General features: G+C 38.5%; 1 protein-coding gene across 1 annotated transcript in view; it reads right to left on the reverse strand.

Moving 5' to 3' along the window:
* COL19A1 (collagen type XIX alpha 1 chain) overlaps nucleotides 1–18,718 on the reverse strand; it is a 357,310-nt gene that overhangs the window by 110,862 nt on the left and 227,730 nt on the right. The window contains exon 16 of the mRNA XM_064360928.1: nucleotides 11,004–11,057. Within this exon, the coding sequence (XP_064216998.1) occupies nucleotides 11,004–11,057 (54 nt within the window). The remainder of the gene's footprint in view (nucleotides 1–11,003; nucleotides 11,058–18,718) is intronic.

Raw genomic sequence — 18,718 nt, forward strand, 5'->3', positions numbered from 1 at the left:
GTGATGTTAAAGTTTCTCCCTGATCTATAGGTTGTACTAATGATAAATTTACAAATGGCAATTCTTGGCTCAACTGAACCCCCGTGGTTATAGGGAGTGTGCTCAGGAAAGTTCTAAAAAAATAGTTAATAATTTTAGTTTTAAAACATGTGGCCCCATTCCACAAAGGATTTCAGTCAAAGGAGAAGATACTGATGATATCAGCCAGTGAAGAAGTAATCAGTGATATTAACTGTTACTAATTCCATAGAATGCTTTTCGTTTCTTAAAATAAATTTTAACTATTTTAAGCATGCTGAAAAGTACAGAAAATAATATAAACTCCAATGAGCCCACAATCCTATGTTGTCAAATATTAACAATTTTGCCATATTTGCTTCAGGTCTTTTTACTTTTTAATGAATTCATTACAAACATAGCTGAAGACTCTTCGAATCTTATTTTCTACCAACTTTTCTTCCATGCTTTAGGTCCCCTAGACAATGCTGAAAACTTGTTACTTCTCTAGTTATATAAATTCCTTCAGTCTTTCCTTTGATAATACTAAGTTATAGTTACTGATGTGCAGAGAAAACTGACTGCACAAATTGGGCTGAGTCCCTTATTCATCAGGACCCAGAATTTTCTTATTATTAAAATGAAGAAAATCTTTTCTTGCCTACCTCACAAAGTTATACAGCAATAAAATTAAGTACCATATGGAGATCCTCTTGGAAACTATGTCATTGAATACAGACTATAGGATTATTTAGGAAACAAGTCTCCTTTTCTGAAAATTAAGGTTCTAATAAATCTGATTGGCCTTTGACTTCTCAAACCTTAATGTAAGAAATGATGTTTAATCCATGCACTATCACAACTCATTACAAGTTTGGTGAACACAGATCAAGGTCTCATCTTTGTTGTAAATAACACGTCAGTCCAGATGTCTTAATAGTTGGTTTTGAGAACATAATACAAGATGAAACAAGTAGTCAGTGGCTGTACAACTATTCTTTTCTACCATAATGTTACCACGATTAGTAAAAAACATAGGTCAGAAAGTGACTAATAATGTCCCACTACTGCTGTCCATAGGGAGATAAAAAGAGAAATAATTGGAAAATCAAACCCGAGAGCTAGTTTTCAAAATCTCAACCTGATACCCCCAGCTGCCTCACATGCATGTCTACATATTCGGTGGTGACACAAGGTGACACTGAAATTTTAGCAATGTTGACAACAGCTGTTTTGTCTGGGACCATTACCCCCATGAGAGACAAGTGGCAATAAATATGATTAACTAGCCATGTCTCCATTTTATAGGTCTTATGTGTCTATATTTTTAAATCTGAAAAAGTGTCATCTTACTTTTTTTAAGAAATGAAATTTCTATTCCCATTGACTCAAATAAATTGTTAGGTTCATTTTCTCTGAAGATATTACATTAGACAGAAAAGATTGCAGTTCTCTTGCTGAAAGGAAAACTGAGAAACATGACAAAGCCCTGATCAGTTCAAGGCTTCTAGAAGGGATGTTAAGAATTTGAATTGGATTCCCATTGACATATGATGAGCTTGAAGATGCATGTAGTCATATTCAAGGTATTTTGAGGGTATTGTAACAAGTTAATCAAATGTTTCATTGAGACAGTTTTTGTCACCTGCTTTATTCAACAATCCAAAAATGTGTTTTGGGACACTAAATTATTTTAGAGGTGGATCTTGCTATATGCTGGAAGTAATAACCTTGCACTTTCAGTTTTCAGTGCATAGTAAATAAAGTTGGAGACAAAGATATACAAGTTGAGAATAATGATGGATAACAGGGCACAAATGCAGGAAGGCATTTAGTTCTATGGCGTTTTGAGGGCATGTATTTTCGTTGCCACAACTGTTCAACTGACTCAACCTATAGCCTATCAGAAAGGAAACATCAGATTAACTGTGGGTAACCAGAAAAGACTGACTTAGATGTGATAAATTCTCCATCTCTAATGACCAATGTGATATCCAATGGATTCAGTCAAGACTGAAATTAAATGGGCTATAATCAAACCTTTGTCAATTCTCTTGTTTTCTCTCAGCAAGTAAGTCTATTCTCTGTCTACTCAAAGACTAAAGATAATGGGCTTAAAATGATATTATCCTCAGATTAATTTATTTCCATCAGTAGGAACAGTAATTTCATCACATAAAAAAATCAAACCGCTGCAGATAAACACGCACACACACACACACACACACACACACACACTCTCTCTCTCTCTCTCTCTCTCTCTCACTCTCTCTCTCTCTTACAAAAGGGAGATGTAATTGGTAGATTATTTCATGGCTACTTGTACCTCTCCACTGCCCCTCTTCTCATCTATTCTTATAAGGCCCTATGTGATGAAACCATTCAGCTCCCAGATCTTTTCTGGCACTATTCTTTTCGTAGCTCCTTTATGTTTATTGAATATATCAAGACTTTCCCGACCTGAAGTCCTTTGCATGTCCTGATATTTCTGTTTGGAAAGTTCTTGCTCTGGCCCTTGCATGGCTAGCTCCTTTTCAAGGAATGTCATCTCCTCAGAGACACCTCCCTAGACCATCTCAATGAGATGGTAATGAGAAAAACACCTCTTCCTTCCAAATCATTATCATATTACCCAGTTTATTCCCCCCATAGCACATCACTGTAAACCAAAATTGTTTTGTCTATTCATTTAACTGCTTATTAACCATTGGTGTACTGCCCCACGACAGAGAGTAAGTTATAAAGAAAGGTAGAGACCTTGTCTGTAGTTTGTTAATGCTTTGTGTTTTTAACCACTGTATATTCAATGTTTGTAATAGTGATTAACATATGGTAGATAGCCTATAAGTATTTATTAAATGAATTAAATTTTACACTCTAAATTTACTCTTTTAACTATGTAAACTGATGTATAATTATAATGTTCAGGACTGTGCAATGATTCATGCTTTAAAGGTAGAAGAAATTCTTCTACATTGAAGTTAAAATTAAAATAGAAACATGAGTGTACATGTTTTTAAAAAAACTGTTGTTTTAGAAAAACAATACATTTTATTGGAGTAAGCTCCCACTAAATTAATGCTGCAGAGTTTTATTGGTATTTTACAATAGAAGGGCATTTTAGAGATCCATGAAGTAAGTATGGATTTTCACCTCAAAAGAGCATCAAATTGACATTGAAAATGACAGCTGATGAAATAGCATTTACATTTAAATTTCAAGATAAGCATAAATGCAACAAAATCCTGAAAATAATTTTTTTAAAAATCATATAGATTTATAATAAGCTTCAAACAACGAAAAATTTCCACTCCCATGACATCCTTCAAAGAGCTACTCTTTCTTTGACTAGAGCTTTCCAAATGGAAACGGTAGATGGAGCTGCTGCCCCACGTTACAAATTTTTTGAATTTCTGTTTTCAACCTAAATTGCTATGCACACAAATGTGACAAATTGAGCCCACTGCTCAATTCTTATACAGCAATAATGAAACAATGCATAAAAACAAAACCAGAAGAAAAAAATGAAAGAAAATAAAAATCCTTGCCTGTAACAGAAATAATAACACATTTTTAAATTAATATGGCTTTTAATAAATGCTTTTTCCAGTAATAATGAATGAGAAGTAAAGTTAATGTCAAATGGGTGGGCTAATACCTACTTCCTTTAATGGCTCATTAGTTAAATTCTCCTGCTTTCTCTCCTGCTCCGCCTCATTTCCGGCTGCTTTCCTCTCTTTTCTAAAGAAACTAAAAACCAGAATACTTTGAAATAAACGAAGCCATTCCAAGTCTTGAGACTTTCCAAGTCTCATTATCATAACATAAGTCCATTACTTTCCATTGCTTATGCTACTCAGATAACTGGAAGGCTTTTTAAAAAGACAAGCTTTTATTAGAGTGTGAGGAAGGGCAGTTGAGACTTAGAGAACATCACAACTAATAAAATGCAACATCTCAGATAGTAAAGGAACAAGCCTCACAAGCAAGGAAGAGGCTGTAAATCTCCAGAGAAAAAAAAACATCACTGACTCTTTAGACCTGGTTGTTATTGTTACCTAATTGGGAATAACTTTTGTATCTCTTCATGAATGGATTTACATATCTAGAATAAGTATACCATATGCAACGTGATCTTTTATTTCAGCAATCCACTGATAGACATTCAACTTTCTGTTAACTAGATTTTTGGAAAATTGGAAAGAGAAAAAAAAGTGTTGGTCTAATTACTGATTCAAGACAGTCTCGTCTATCTACAGCGTGAAAGGGTGTTCAAAATAGTAACAGTGGAACTAAGTCACATTTAGATAGAGCTTTAAATTTAGAAGAAAGTTCTTTCACATCCATGGCATTGGGGCCCTTCTAGCCACTGTGGGAAAAAGTAGGTGGGATAGGTACTATTATTTCAAATTTACAGCAAAGAAAATGGGGACAAGGAAATATCAAGAAATTTGTTCCAGGACAGGCTAGTGAGGAGAAGGACTAAATTCCTCACTGCCATCCTATACTATCCTATACCATCTCGCTGTCTGGAGTCAGGATAGTGCCATTCATTGCCATGGAAAAGCCAAACATTGTTCTAGGTGTGATGTTTGGGGAAGGCTGATCCTAGTTGAACTGTAGACTAGAAGCTTGTCTTTCACACCTGTAGTCTGGTAGAATAAAGGTTTAGGGATCAGTTTCAATTCTGTCTTCCCTGCTTGTGGGATCTTGGGCAAATTACTTGACATTTCCAAGTATCATTTACTCCATTATAAAAAGAAGATAATTTCTACTTTTCAAGATAGTGGTAAGGATTCCCTACGACACTGGAAATGCAGTACTTAATTGCATATGGCATGATGCAAAGTGATGGTAATAAATTCTCCTGGTCTGATTCATCCCTCTCTCCTCTGAACCTGTTTCCCCAGGAGTTAGTTCTATTTCCTTCCCAAGGGAGATACCTAGCCCTCTCATACTGAAAAACTGCTTTCAGTCATAATCTTTATGTATTCAAAGGTATTATAAATCCAAGAGATCTCTACTTAATAGTTTCCCTCCAGTGAGGAATATTCGCTTAGGAAAAGTTGGCAGAAGTTATTTGGGAGACTTTGGGAGCTTTTTCCTTTGTATAGGTAAGATCAGCTCTGCTTTTTAGAAAGAAATTGGACAAATACTTTACAAAAATATGTTGTGGCTAGCTCTGTTAACCAGGTTAGTCACTGCTCATTGACAAGCATTCTGATTAAGAATAGTTTTATTATATGCATTGCATGTGTATAAATTTCATATAAGTCACCGGGTACGGTGGCTCACGCCTGTAATCCCAGCACTTTGGGAGGCCAAGGCAGGTGGATCATGAGGTCAGGAGTCCAAGATCAGCCTGGCCAACATGGTGAAACCCTATCTCTACTAAAAATACAAAAATTAGCTGGGGGTGGTGGCATGCTTCTGTAGTCCCAGCTACTCAGGAACCTGAGGCAGGAGAATTGCTTGAACTGGGAAGCAGAGGTTGCAGTGAGCCGAGATCACGCCACTGCACTTCAGCCTGGGACAGAGCGAGACTTCCTCCAGAAAAAGAAAAAAAAAATCAAATAAGTCTTATAAGTCTTTCTTAAAGACAGACACAAAAAGTTGGTATTGAATATGGGGAGCTAAATTAGAGTAATATATATGACTTTCCATGAAACACTGATTCACAAAGATAATTTAATAATGTTAGTTTAATAAAACTACTTTTAGTAAATTTTCCATTATTAGAAATATTTTTTCCCTAAGGGATATAGTGTCTCAGGGGACAAAAGGTTGTCCTCTTACACACACAGACACACACACACACACGCACGCACACAAACACATACACTTAGCTAGCTGTAAACAAGTTGTCTTTTTGGTATAAACATTTCCTAAGAAAGTGAGAATATACAAATTTGACTTTAGACAAATAAGTGAAAGGATTGGTTAAAACACTTTAATTATTTGAATTGCTTCAGGCCATTGGGGACTTTTCCTTTCAATTCAAGTTTCCTTTCAATTCAATTTCCTTTCAATTCAAGATTTTTAAAGTCTTCGCTGACACTCCCCTAAATAACAACACTATGTTTGATTTAGGAAACATCTTAAACCCCCAAAGGGAAGAATATTTTCTTATAAAGTATGCTGTTATTAAAAAAAAAATTCATGCCTCCTGGTAATTCCTATGCCTTTGTTCTTTGCAGACAATCACACTGACTAGAATAGTCTCCCTCCAACTTTCCCAAAGACTAATTGCTCAAACATAATGTTAAAACTATATGAAATATTCACTTATTTGAGGGATATTACATAGTACTTAATTGCTGTCTGATAAGGCAGATAAAATTAAAATTTTTTTAAAATGCACTTTAAATTGTCATAAAAACACATGCTTCAGGTTTCTCACATACTGGCCACTGTAGTGAGGCATACTCTAAGTCCAATAACAATTAGAAAAATTTTAGATCCTACCAACCCATCTCTTATTCTCTTCTTGCCTTCCTTCTTGCTATGAAGTAGGGCTCATGTCACAAAGGTCCCATGTTGGAAAAGACAAATAAATGAAAAACAACGTTTTGATCTAAAAATGTCCAAAATTAAGGGGGAACATCTCTTAAGCTATTTATAAATTGTAATAAAATACAAATAGCTCCCTGGGACATCCTAAGAGATAACAAATGCTCTGCTGATACTTTAAAAACAGTGAATATTATGATAGCAGCAATGAATCTTGCTACCTATCTCAATACCCCAACCCCAATGTGCCCCTTGAGTGACTTACCAATGACGTCTGGCCATGGAACTCTCAGCATAGGACTCTTCACACATTGTCCTAGCTTTGCATGACTTGTGGAGCTTCACAAAATGTTCACCAGGACCCTGCCTGCCCTAACTTTATGGCAGCTGGCCTAGTACTGTGTTTCCACCGCCTTGTGGCTGCCAGCCTGTCCCCACTCCCCAGAGGTTCAGTTCTACAGGCGTCTATCCAGGATGCTTTCCTCTGCCAGCTGTACCTACCTTGCTCCCTCCTCCCCTTCTATGTGCTTTACTGGACAATTCACCTGAATTTTTACACTTCAAGTTTCCTTAGGAAACCACTCTAGCCACTGCATACTCTTTCTTGCTCACATTTTTGTGAACTAAACTTGACTCTCCTAGAAGGCAAGGGCAGTGTCTTACTCATTTTTAAAACCCAGCTCCCAAAAGTATAAGGCACATGGTAGGCCTTAAATGTTGGTGAAACTGTTCAATGATGTAAATAAGATTTTCTTAGAGCTCATTTTCTCAAAATATTAGTTATTATGACCTTGAAAAGACTGATTTTGAAGAACTGTTCATTTCAAACCATTTGGGAAACGACATTCCTCTTTCTAAAGTACATAATATTTAGAAGAATTAAATGTGAAGGTGGCACAGAAAAATATAGGGAGTCAATTCTTTTCTTTTCTTTTCTTCCTTTTTTTTTTTTTTTTTTTTAGACGGAGTCTCACTCTGTCACCAGGCTGGAGTGCAGTGGTGCAGTCTCGGCTCACTGCAACCTCCACCTCCTAGGTTCAAGCAAATCTCCTGTCTCAGCCTCCTGAGTAGCTGGGACTGCAGGTGCAGGCCACCATGCCCAGATAATTTCTGTATTTTCAATAGAGATGGAGTTTCACCATGTTAGCCAGGATGGTCTCAATTTCTTGACCTCGTGATTCTCCCACCTCTGCTTCCCAAAGTTATCTTTCTTTCAATGCTGTTTCTAACCAGGCTCTGTAAGTAAGAGTAGGTGCTCCATAGGATTTTTGCAGCACACTAATATGCATATCATCAATTTAACCTGTGACATGAACAACTTCAAAAACATCCACGAGCTGATGAAAACTGTATCTCAAAGTAAGGTTTTGATAATACATGTATTAGAGAAAATATATTTTAGTTCATTAGAGAAGTTATCCCAGAATTAGAAACGCAGAGTTTCCACAAACCACAGTTCTGAACAGAAAATGAGTGGACAGTAGAGAGTTTAATAAAACAAAAGCTGACCTATAAGTAAACACTTTGTTTTCTGCATAGATTTTTCCTAATTTTTCTAACAAATTATTTTATTATATTTAAAAAGTTAATAAACCATTTTTTTCAAATACTATGTTCTCAGGATTTAATGAACTCTGTGTGTCAGACCCAGAGCTGAGTTTAGGTTTTAAATCTATCCTTGAAATAAAATAAGCATCTCTCTCTCCCAGATACTCTGGCACAATAAACTAAAGTCTGTGGAACTGAATATTATAAATCCTATCATACAGTCACATGTTTTTTAATCTTCTGAATTCTTCAGTAAACTCATTTGATCTATAGTTGAGAACTCATTCCAGAATTCAGTGTAATCTTCTTCTCTCTTAGACATTTGGCAAGCTTGTCCTAAAGGCCTTCAACATTCAAATTCCTCCATTGAGACAACAATTATCCTGTCTTAAAAGCAGCATCATAGGTTTAAAAAACTACGTGAAGGTCTAATCTTGCCTGTTAGCATTCACCAGCTTTTCTTCTTTAAAGCATGAAACAATTATTTAAAAAATCTTACATTGTGTTCTCTGTTTTGCCTAAAAACTTGAAATAAAAATCAACAAAGCTGATTCCTTTAAAGATTAGATTCTAGGATACTGATATGGTTTGGCTCTGTGTCCCCAACCAAATCTCATGTTAAATTGTAATCTCCAATGCTGGGGGAGGGACCTGGTGGGAGGTGATTGGGACATGAGGGTGGTTTCTAATGGTTTAGCACCATCCCCCTAATGTTGTCTTATGAGTGAGTCCTCAGGAGATCAGGTTGTTTAAAAGTGTGTAGCACTTCCCCCGTCACATTCTGTCTCTCCTGCTGCCATGTGAAGATGTGCTTGCTTCCCCTTCGCTCTTCTGCCATGATTGTAAGCTTCCTGAGACCTCCCAGTCATGCCTCCTGTACAGCCTGTGGAACTGTGAGTCAATTAAACCTCTTTTCTTTACAAATTATCCAGTTTCAGGTGGTTCTTCATAGCAGTGTGAGAATGGACTAATGCAGATACCCAGTTCATGCTTCCTCACCCTTTCATCCCACAATCTGCTTTTATATAATACATATAATTGGCACCAATGCATTGTTAATAGGACAATCCACTAGAATGGCTAAAGTGAAATGAACTCAATGACAGGACAGCAATCATGTTCATTTCTGGCATGTGACCACATCCTGAGATTCCTAAGGTACTGGGTTGAGGCCCTCTAGTGGTGGTGCAGGGTGGTTTTGGTCTTTAGAAGGTCACTTACCTGTTCTTAATTTTTTCATCTATAAAATATATTCATTTGTTACTCAGTCATTAAATAAACAATAATCACATGCTATAGGCCAGAGACTGCTCTAGGCAATGGTGGCAAAATAGAGGTTCAAAAGAGTCACCATGCTGTCATCAGACAGATGAAGAAAATAAGAGTTTAAAGCAATGTGCTATATCTGTAGGAGGTATAAGGTACAGGACCACGGGATGAAACCTCAAATGCTGAGAGCCCTGGCAAAAGCTCTATAGGTTAAATGTTTCAGCTGAGTCATGAAGATAAAGAGAAGCATATATAGGCCTATTGGAGAACATTTGTAAGCTATGGTATTTTTGAGATAGTAAGGGAAGATTACAGATTACAAAAGAAGGAAGGGCATAGAGGAGGATAGGCCAAGGTAAAAGGCAAACCATGAAGAGCTGAGAATGGCATGTAGAGGATGTGGAATCCATCTTTCTTGAAGAAAAGAGAAGCTACTGAGGAATTCAAAATAAAATAGTTTTAAGCTATTAGAGAATTTTAAGCCATCCAAGCCTACCTGGATGTTGTCATGATTTAGAGGTTTTACTCCTCTTGGAAAAGGTAGAGGCAATGAGAACAGCTCTCAGATAACTTTAAAAATATAGGTTCAGACTGACAAAGGTCTAAACTAAGGCAGTGGCAGTGAAGAGGGAGAGGATTTGTGGGCTACTGGGATGTAGAACTGACATGAGTTAGAAACTATTTAGATGAGGAGGATAAAGAAGAAGAAAAAAATCTAAGATTCTTTTTAGAGTATAGTTTTGGACATTCTACTTTTGTGGTAGCTAGGAGACTTCCAAGTGGAGATACTAAAAAATAATGAAATGTACCAGTCTGGAACTCTGGAACAAAGTCTGAGTTGAAATAAAAAATTGACATTCATTAATCCATCCAACATATAGGGAGCAGAAGAAAGTTGTTGATAGAGACAAAAAGATGGCCCCAGGCATAGGGGAAAAAAATTCAATGTCGCTAAACCAAGAGAATAGGGAGTTTCAAGGAGAGACCAGTCAACAGTGTAAATTCCTGTGTAGCAGTAAAGTAAGATGAAGCCTGAAAAGTGATCAGGGAATCTATGATGCAGAGATCGTTGGTGACCACAGGTTGTGCAGTGTCAGTGGAGCAGCTTGGACACAAACCAGACTCTCATAGGTTGCAGAGTTACCAGAACTACAAGGAATTGAATCCTTTTTTTCTAGAAGCTTAAGGTAAAAGATCCAGATAAGCTAACTGGTTAGATGATCTTTATAGCACTTTTCACCATTCCATGAAATTCTACTAACAAAATAGTTTCATATCAAGAAAAGTGGATATGCTTCCCCAGATGTCTAATTTCCTGTCAGCCTGGATGTTAAGAAATCCAGAAGATGGAGTTCAGGTAGGTGCAGAACAGGATTCATCTATCTGGACACTTGGCTCGGGATGTTCAAGCAGACACTACAGTTATTACCATCCTTGTAATAAAGAAGTGGGTGAGAAGTGTGGACATTTACCAGCCTCCCTTATCTCTTGGTTTATGGTGATGATGGTGTTAGGGGTATAGGGAGTATGAACTACTTATGCAAGTGCTGAAACCAGTCATTCTATATAATAAGAAAGAAGGAAATCATTATCTATAGGGGAGTAAAATAATTCTTAGGTAAACACACAGAAATAAAGAGGGACTCTTCCAAGGGACAGTCATCACATTGTTTACTCACAGGCGGTCCTGGGGGTCCTGGATTTCCTGGAGGTCCTGTTTTCCCTCGTCTTCCCTTGAAACAAAAGAAGAACAGATGATAAATACTGTGATTCCATTACATTTTAATATCAAACAATATTAAATGGCAATATTGAAGACAGTAAAAACGAACAGAAAGTTAAGAAACAATTCCAATTCCACGTCTTTTAAACATTAATTAATTTTAAAAGCTATGGGCCAGTTTTTAAGGACCACAATGAGAAGTATAGTACCTGAAATGAGTAAATCTTAACTGTTATCAGCAGCCCTTTACATGTGATCTACCTCGTTCTTTAGCAAGGTAATATAAAGTATATGAAAGATGGCCTAAGATGGGTATTTTAGCTGATGATTCTGTGGTTTCAGATGCAATAACAAGCGCATCTGTCATCTTAAGTTGGTGTTCTCCAAGATGGGTCTGAATCCTAATTTTGTATGAGTTACCTGAGGGTGAGACTGGATGTTAAACATGCATATTCCTGGACTTCATCCTAGACTTAATAGTTTAGAATCTCTGGGGTGGGAGTCACAAATCTGCATTTTTAAAAGCACTTCAGATAATTGTTATGCTCACTAAAGTTTGAAGAGCACTGCCCTAAGCCCTATCATAATTACACATGCTAAATAAAGCACATTAGCTCTTTTCTTCAATTTGGATGGTTAAGCTGTTTTTATAAGTGAACTAAAAATGCATAATTCTTGCATGTTAATCTTCATTATTACAACCGAATATTAACTCTCCCAAGTTCACAAGTAGCTAAATTCCAGCTGCAACATGTTGTGCTAACATCTCTAAGTACCCATGAATCTAATAGCATTTAAAAAGCATTTCAGGAGGAGATCCAAGATGGCTGGTTAGGAGGAGCTCAGGATTGCAGGTCCGAGTGAAAGCGCAGAGGGTGAGTGGACGCCGCATTTCCAGACGGATTTTTACTGCCCACAAACCAGGAGATTCCCAGGCGGAGGAGCCCCACGGGTCACCAGGGTGGCTGTTTTGGCCGGTGCGGCTGTTTTGCCTGCGCCCCGGCGCAGCGGTTCCCAGTGCAGAGTAAACGAGACTGTGTCCCCTCTTAACCAGCAAGGGGAGCTGAAAGAGGGAGCCAGGCCAGGAGATTCCTGGGCAAAAAAGCGCCACGAATCTCAGAGCCACGGTTTCAGCTGGCGCAGTGGGTCGCCACATGGGAAATCACACAGATCCCAGTGCCTATTCAACAGGCGACCAGGTCACCCGGTAGAGAGCCGACCGTTCAACTAAAAAACAAAAGGCTCTAAGGCAGGGGGCCAGGTGATCAGGCCCGGCTGGTCCCACCCCACAAAAACAAAAACAAAAACAAAAACAAAAAAATAGCAATTGGAAACACTGTGGGTTGAGACTTTCATAGCAAGCACAGCTGAACCCGGGATGGTCCAGTTCTGTGGGGGAGGGGCGTCCACCATTATGGAGGCAGCCTGCAGTTGCCGAGGCAACCTGCCATTGCCAAGGCAACCCGCCATTACAGAGAGAGTCCATCATTACAGAGGTGGGCCACCGTTCCTGAGGCAGTCCTAACTACATCCATATAAACAGGACTGCAGGGAAGTTCACACGGCAGCTGGGCGGAGTCCACAGCAGCTCAGCAAAGCCTCTGCAGGCTGAGAGTGACTAGGCTGCCTCCTTGTGGGCAGGGCAGCCCTGAAGAAAAAAAAAAAAAACAGGCAGCAGCACAGTGGAAACTCATAAAGCCCTAACTCCCTGGGACAGAACACCTGGGGAAAAAAAAGGGGGTTATGAGTTCTGCTGCTGCAGACTTACACTTACCTGCCAAGCAGCTCTGAATGAACAATGGGGCTCACAGATCAGCACTTGAGCTACTATAAAGAACAGACTGTTTCCTCAAGCAGCTCCCTGACCCCCATATATCCAAAGAGTCACCTCATAAAGGAGAGCTCAGACTGACATTTGGCAGGTATCCCTCAGGGACAAAGCAGAAGAAACTGGTAGCAACCTTTACTGTTCGGCAGCTGCTGCAAGTGATCCCCAGGCAAGCAGGGCCTGGAGTGGACCTCAGCAGTCCTACAGCAGAGAGGCCAGACAGTTAAAAGGAAAACTAAGAAACAGAAATAACTTCATCATCAACAAACAGGACGGCCACTCAGAGACCCAATCAGAAGGTCAACAACTACAAAGTTGACAGATGGATAAATCCACAAAGATGGGAAGAAACCAGTGCAAAAAGGATGAAAACACCAAAAACCAGAACACCTCTCCTCCTATAAGGGAGCACAACAACTCCTCACCAGCAAGGGAACAAGACTGGATAGAGAATGAGTGTGATGAAATGACAGAATCAGCCTTCAGAAAGTGGGTAGTAAGAAATTTCCATGAGTTAAAAGAACATGTTCCAACCCAATGCAAATAAACTAAGAACCTTGAAAAAAGATTTGACGAAATGCTAACGAGAATGGACAACTTAGAGAGTAATATAAGTGAATTGATGGAACTAAAAAATACAACACGAGAACTTTGCAAAGCATGCACAAGTTTCAACAGCCGAATTGACCAAGCAGAAGAAAGGATATCAGAGGTCGAAGATCAACTCAATGAAATAAAATGAGAAGGCAAGATTAGAGAAAACAGGGTAAAAAGGAATGAACAAAGTCAACAAGAAATATGGGACTGTGTGAAAAGACCTAATCTACGTTTGATAGGTGTACCTGAATGTGACGAAGAGAATGAATCCAAGCTGGAAAATACTCTTCAGGATATTATCCAGGAAAACTTCCCCAATCTAGCAAGGCAGGCCAATATTCAAGTCCAGGAAATACAGAGAACACCACAAAGATATTCCTCAAGAAGAGCAACACCAAGGCACATAATTGTCAGATTCACCAGGGTTGAAATGAAGGAGAAAATGCTAAGGGCAGCCAGAGAGAAAGGTCGGGCTACCCACAAAGGGAAGCCCATCAGACTCACAGCAGATCTCTCAGCAGAAACCCTACAAGCCAGAAGAGAGTGGGGGCCGATATTCAATATCCTTAAAGAAAAGAACTTTCAACCCAGAATTTCATATCCAGCCAAACTAAGCTTCATAAGTGAAGGAAAAATAAAATCCTTTGTGAACAAGCAAGTACTCAGAGATTTCATCACCACCAGACCTGCTTTACAAGAGCTCCTAAAGGAGGCACTACACATAGAAAAGAGCAACCAGTACCAGCCACTCCAAAAACATACCAAATGGTAAAGAGCATCAACACAACAAACAATCTGCATCAAGCAACAGGCAAAACAGCCGGCTAGCATCAAAATGGCAGGATCAAATTTACACATAACAATATTAACCCTAAACGTAAATGGACTAAATGCCCCAATCAAAAGACACAGACTGGCAAATTGGATAAAAAGCCAAAACCCATCAATGTGCTGTATCCAGGAAACCCATCTCACATGCAAGGATACACAAAGGCTCAAAATAAAGGGATGGAGGAAGATTTACCAAGCAAATGGAGAACAAAAAAAGCAGGAGTTGCAATTCTCATCTCTGATAAAATAGACTTTAAAGCAACAAAGATCAAAAGAGACAAAGAAGGACGTTACATAATGGTAAAAGGATCAATGCAACAAGAAGAGCTAATGATCCTAAATATATATGTACCTAATACAGGAGCACCCAGATGCATAAGGCAAGTTCTTAATGACTTACAAAGCGACTTAGACTCCCACACAATAATAGTGGGAGACTTTAACACACGATTGTCAATATTAGACAGATCAATGAGACAGAAAATTAACAAGGATATCCAGGACTTGAACTCAGACCTGGAACAAGCAAACCTAATAGACATATACAGAACTCTCCACCCCAAATCCACAGAACATACATTCTTCTCAGCACCACATCACACCTACTCTAAAATTGACCACATAATTGGAAGTAAATCACTCCTCAGCAAATGCAAAAGAACGGAAACCATAACAAACAGTCTCTCAGACCACAGTGCAATCAAGTTAGAACTCAGAATTCAGAAACCAACCCAGAACCGCACAGCTTCATGGAAAATCAACAACGTTCTCTTGAATGTTGACTGGATAAACAATGAAATGAAGGCAGAAATAAAGATGTCCTTCGAAACCAACGAGAACAATGACACAACATACCAGAATCTCTGGGACACATTTAAAGCAGTCTCTAGAGGAAAATATATAGCAATAAGTGCCCACATGAGAAACAAGGAGAGATCTAAAATTGACACCCTATCATGAAAATTGAAAGAGCTAGAGGAGCAAGATCAAAAAAAACTCAAAACCTAGCAGAAGACAAGAAATAACTAAGATCAAAGCAGAATTGAAGGAGATAGAGACATGAAAAACCCTTCAAAAAATCAATAAATCCAGGAGCTGGTTTTTTGAAAAGATCAACAAAATAGACAGACCACTAGCCAGATGAATAAAAAAGAAAAGAGAGAATAACCAAATAGATGCAATAAAAAATGATAAAGGGGATATCACCACAGAGATTACACAGAAATTCAAACCATCATCAGAGATTATTACAAACAACTCTATGCACGTAAACTAGAAAACCTGGAAGAAATGGATAAATTCCTGGACAGTTGCCTCCTCCCAAGCCTAAACCAGGAAGAAGTTGAAACCCTGAATAGACCAATAGCAAGGTCTGAAGTCGAGGCAGCAATTAAGAGCCTACCACCCAAAAAAAGCCCAGGTCCAGATAGGTTCACAGCTGAATTCTACCAGACATACAAAGAGGAACTGGTACCATTCCTTCTGAAACTATTCCAAATAATCCAAAAAGAGGGAATCCTTCCCAAATCATTTTATGAGACCAACATCATCCTGATACCAAAACCCGGCAGAGACTCAACAAGAAAAGAAAACTACAGGCCAATATCCATGATGAACATAGATGCAAAAATCTTCAATAAAATACTGGCAAGCCGATTGCAACAGCACATCAAAAAGCTTATCCAACATGATCAAGTAGGATTCAACCCAGGGATGCAAGGCTGGTTCAACATACGCAAGTCTATAAATGTAATTCACCACATAAATAGAACCAAAGACAAAAACCACATGATTATCTCAATTGATGCAGAGAAGGCCTTCGACAAAATTCAACAGCCCTTTATGCTAAAAACCCTCAATAAACTACGTATTGACAGAACGTATCTCAAAATAATAAAAGCTATTTACGACAAACCAACAGCCAATATCATACTGAATGGGCAAAAACTGGAAGCGTTCCCTTTGAAATCTGGCACTAGACAAGGATGCCCTCTCTCACCACTCCTATTCAATATAGTACTGGAAGTTCTAGCCAGAGCAATCAGGCAAGAAAAAGAAATAAAGGGTATTCAATTAGGAAAGGAGGAAGTCAAATTGTCTCTATTTGCAGACGACATGATTGTATATCTAGAAGACCTCATCGTCTCAGACCAAAATCTCCTGAAACTGATAAGCAACTTCAGCAAAGTCTAAGGATCCAAAATCAATGTGCAAAAATCACAAGCATTCCTATACACCAATAACAGACTTAAAGAGAGCCAAATAAAGAACAAACTGCCATTCACAATTGCTACAAAGACAATAAAATACCTAGGAATACAACTAGCAAGGAACATAAAGGACCTCTTCAAGGAGAACTACAAACCACTGCTCAACGAAATAAGAGACGACACAAACAGATGGAGAAACATTCCATGTTCATGGTTAGGAAGAATCAATATCGTGAAAATGGCCATACTGCCCAAAGTAATTTACAGATTCAACCCTATCCCCATCAAGCTACCAATGACCTTCTTCACAGAACTGGAAAAAACCACCTTAAACTTCATATGGAACCAAAAGACAGCCTGCAAAGCCAAGTGAATTCTAAGCAAAAAGAACAAAGCAGGAGGCATCACACTACTGGACATCAAACTATACTACAAGGCTACAGTAATCAAAACAGCATGGTACTGGTACCAAAACAGAGATATAGACCAATGGAACAGAACAGAGGCCTCGGAGGAAACACAACATAACTACAACCATCTGATCTTTGACAAACCTGTTAAAAACAAGCAATGGGGAAAGGAATCCCTGTTTAATAAGTGGTGTTGGGAAAACTGGCTAGCCATATGCAGAAAGCAGAAACTGGACCCCTTCCTGACACCTTACACTAAAATTGACTCCAGATGGATTAAAGACTTAAACATAAGACCTAACACCATAAAAACCCTAGAAGAAAACCTAGGCAAAACCATTCAGGACATAGGCTTAGGCAAGGACTTCATGACCAAAACACCAAAAGCATTGGCAACAAAAGCGAAAATAGACAAATGGGACCTAATCAAACTCCAGAGCTTCTGCACAGCAAAAGAAACAGTCATTAGAGTGAATTGGCAACCAACAGAATGGGAAAAAATTTTTGCAGCTTACCCGTCTGACAAAGGGCTAATATCCAGAATTTACAACGAACTGAAACAGATTTACAAGAAAAAAACAAACAAGCCCATTCAAAAGTGGGCGAAGGATATGAACAGATACTTTACAAAAGAAGACATACATGAGGCCAACAAACATATGAAAAAATGCTCATCATCACTGGTCATTAGAGAAATGCAAATCAAAACTACATTGAGATACCATCTCACGCCAGTTAGTACAGCGATCATTAAAAAATCTGGAGACAACAGATGCTGGAGAGGATGTGGAGAAATAGGAACACTTTTACACTGTTGGTGGGAGTGTAAATTAGTTCAACCATTGTGGAAGACAGTGTGGCGATTCCTCAAGGACCTAGAAATAGAAATTCCATTTGATCCAGCAATCCCATTACTGGGTATATATCCAAAGGATTATAAATCGTTCTTCTATAAGGACACATGCACACGAATGTTCATTGCAGCACAGTTTACAATAGCAAAGACCTGGAACCAACCCAAATGCCCATCAATGATAGACTGGGCAGGAAAAATGTGGCACATATACACCATGGAATATTATGCAGCCATCAAAAACGATGAGTTCGCGTCCTTTGTAGGGACATGGACACACCTGGAAACCATCATTCTCAGCAAACTGACACGAGAACACAAAATCAAACACCTCATGTTCTCACTCATAGACGGGTGTTGAACAATGGGAACACACGGACACAGGGAGGGGAGCACTATACACTGGGGTCTATTGGGGGGGAGTGGGGGGGACAGTGGGGGGAGGGGAGTTGGGGAGAGATAGCATGGGGAGAAACGCCACATATAGGTGAAGGGGAGGAAGGCAGCAAATCACACTGCCACGTATGCACCTATGCAACAATCTTGCATGTTTTTCACATGTACCCCAAAACCTAAAATGCAATTAAAAAAAAAAAAAGCATTTCGTTATTTATTACAAAATTATTTTCTTAAACATTTTTTATTTTTAATAGAGGGAAGTAAGCTTATGTATTGAAAGCACACATTTTGAGAAGCATTTATGAGCATTTGTTTTCTAAATCTGGTCACTCTATTTTATTGTTATTAATAATTCTATTTGATTATCATAATGGTAAACTGTCAGTACATATTAAGGCTTATTGATACTTACAAAGTAACAATATTAAGTTGATCTTTTCAATGCTTTTTGGGGGGACAATTATAAGTTTAGGTACAGAAAGGTTCATTTTATTCACCAATTTTCTTGTTCTGAGAATGTCAGGTAAAGTTGCTTGATTCCTC

This window comes from Aotus nancymaae, unplaced genomic scaffold, assembly GCF_030222135.1.
Source record: "Aotus nancymaae isolate 86718 unplaced genomic scaffold, 86718_ANA_hifiasm-v0.15.2.pri h1tg000040l, whole genome shotgun sequence".
NCBI classification, from domain to species: Eukaryota; Metazoa; Chordata; class Mammalia; order Primates; family Aotidae; genus Aotus; species Aotus nancymaae.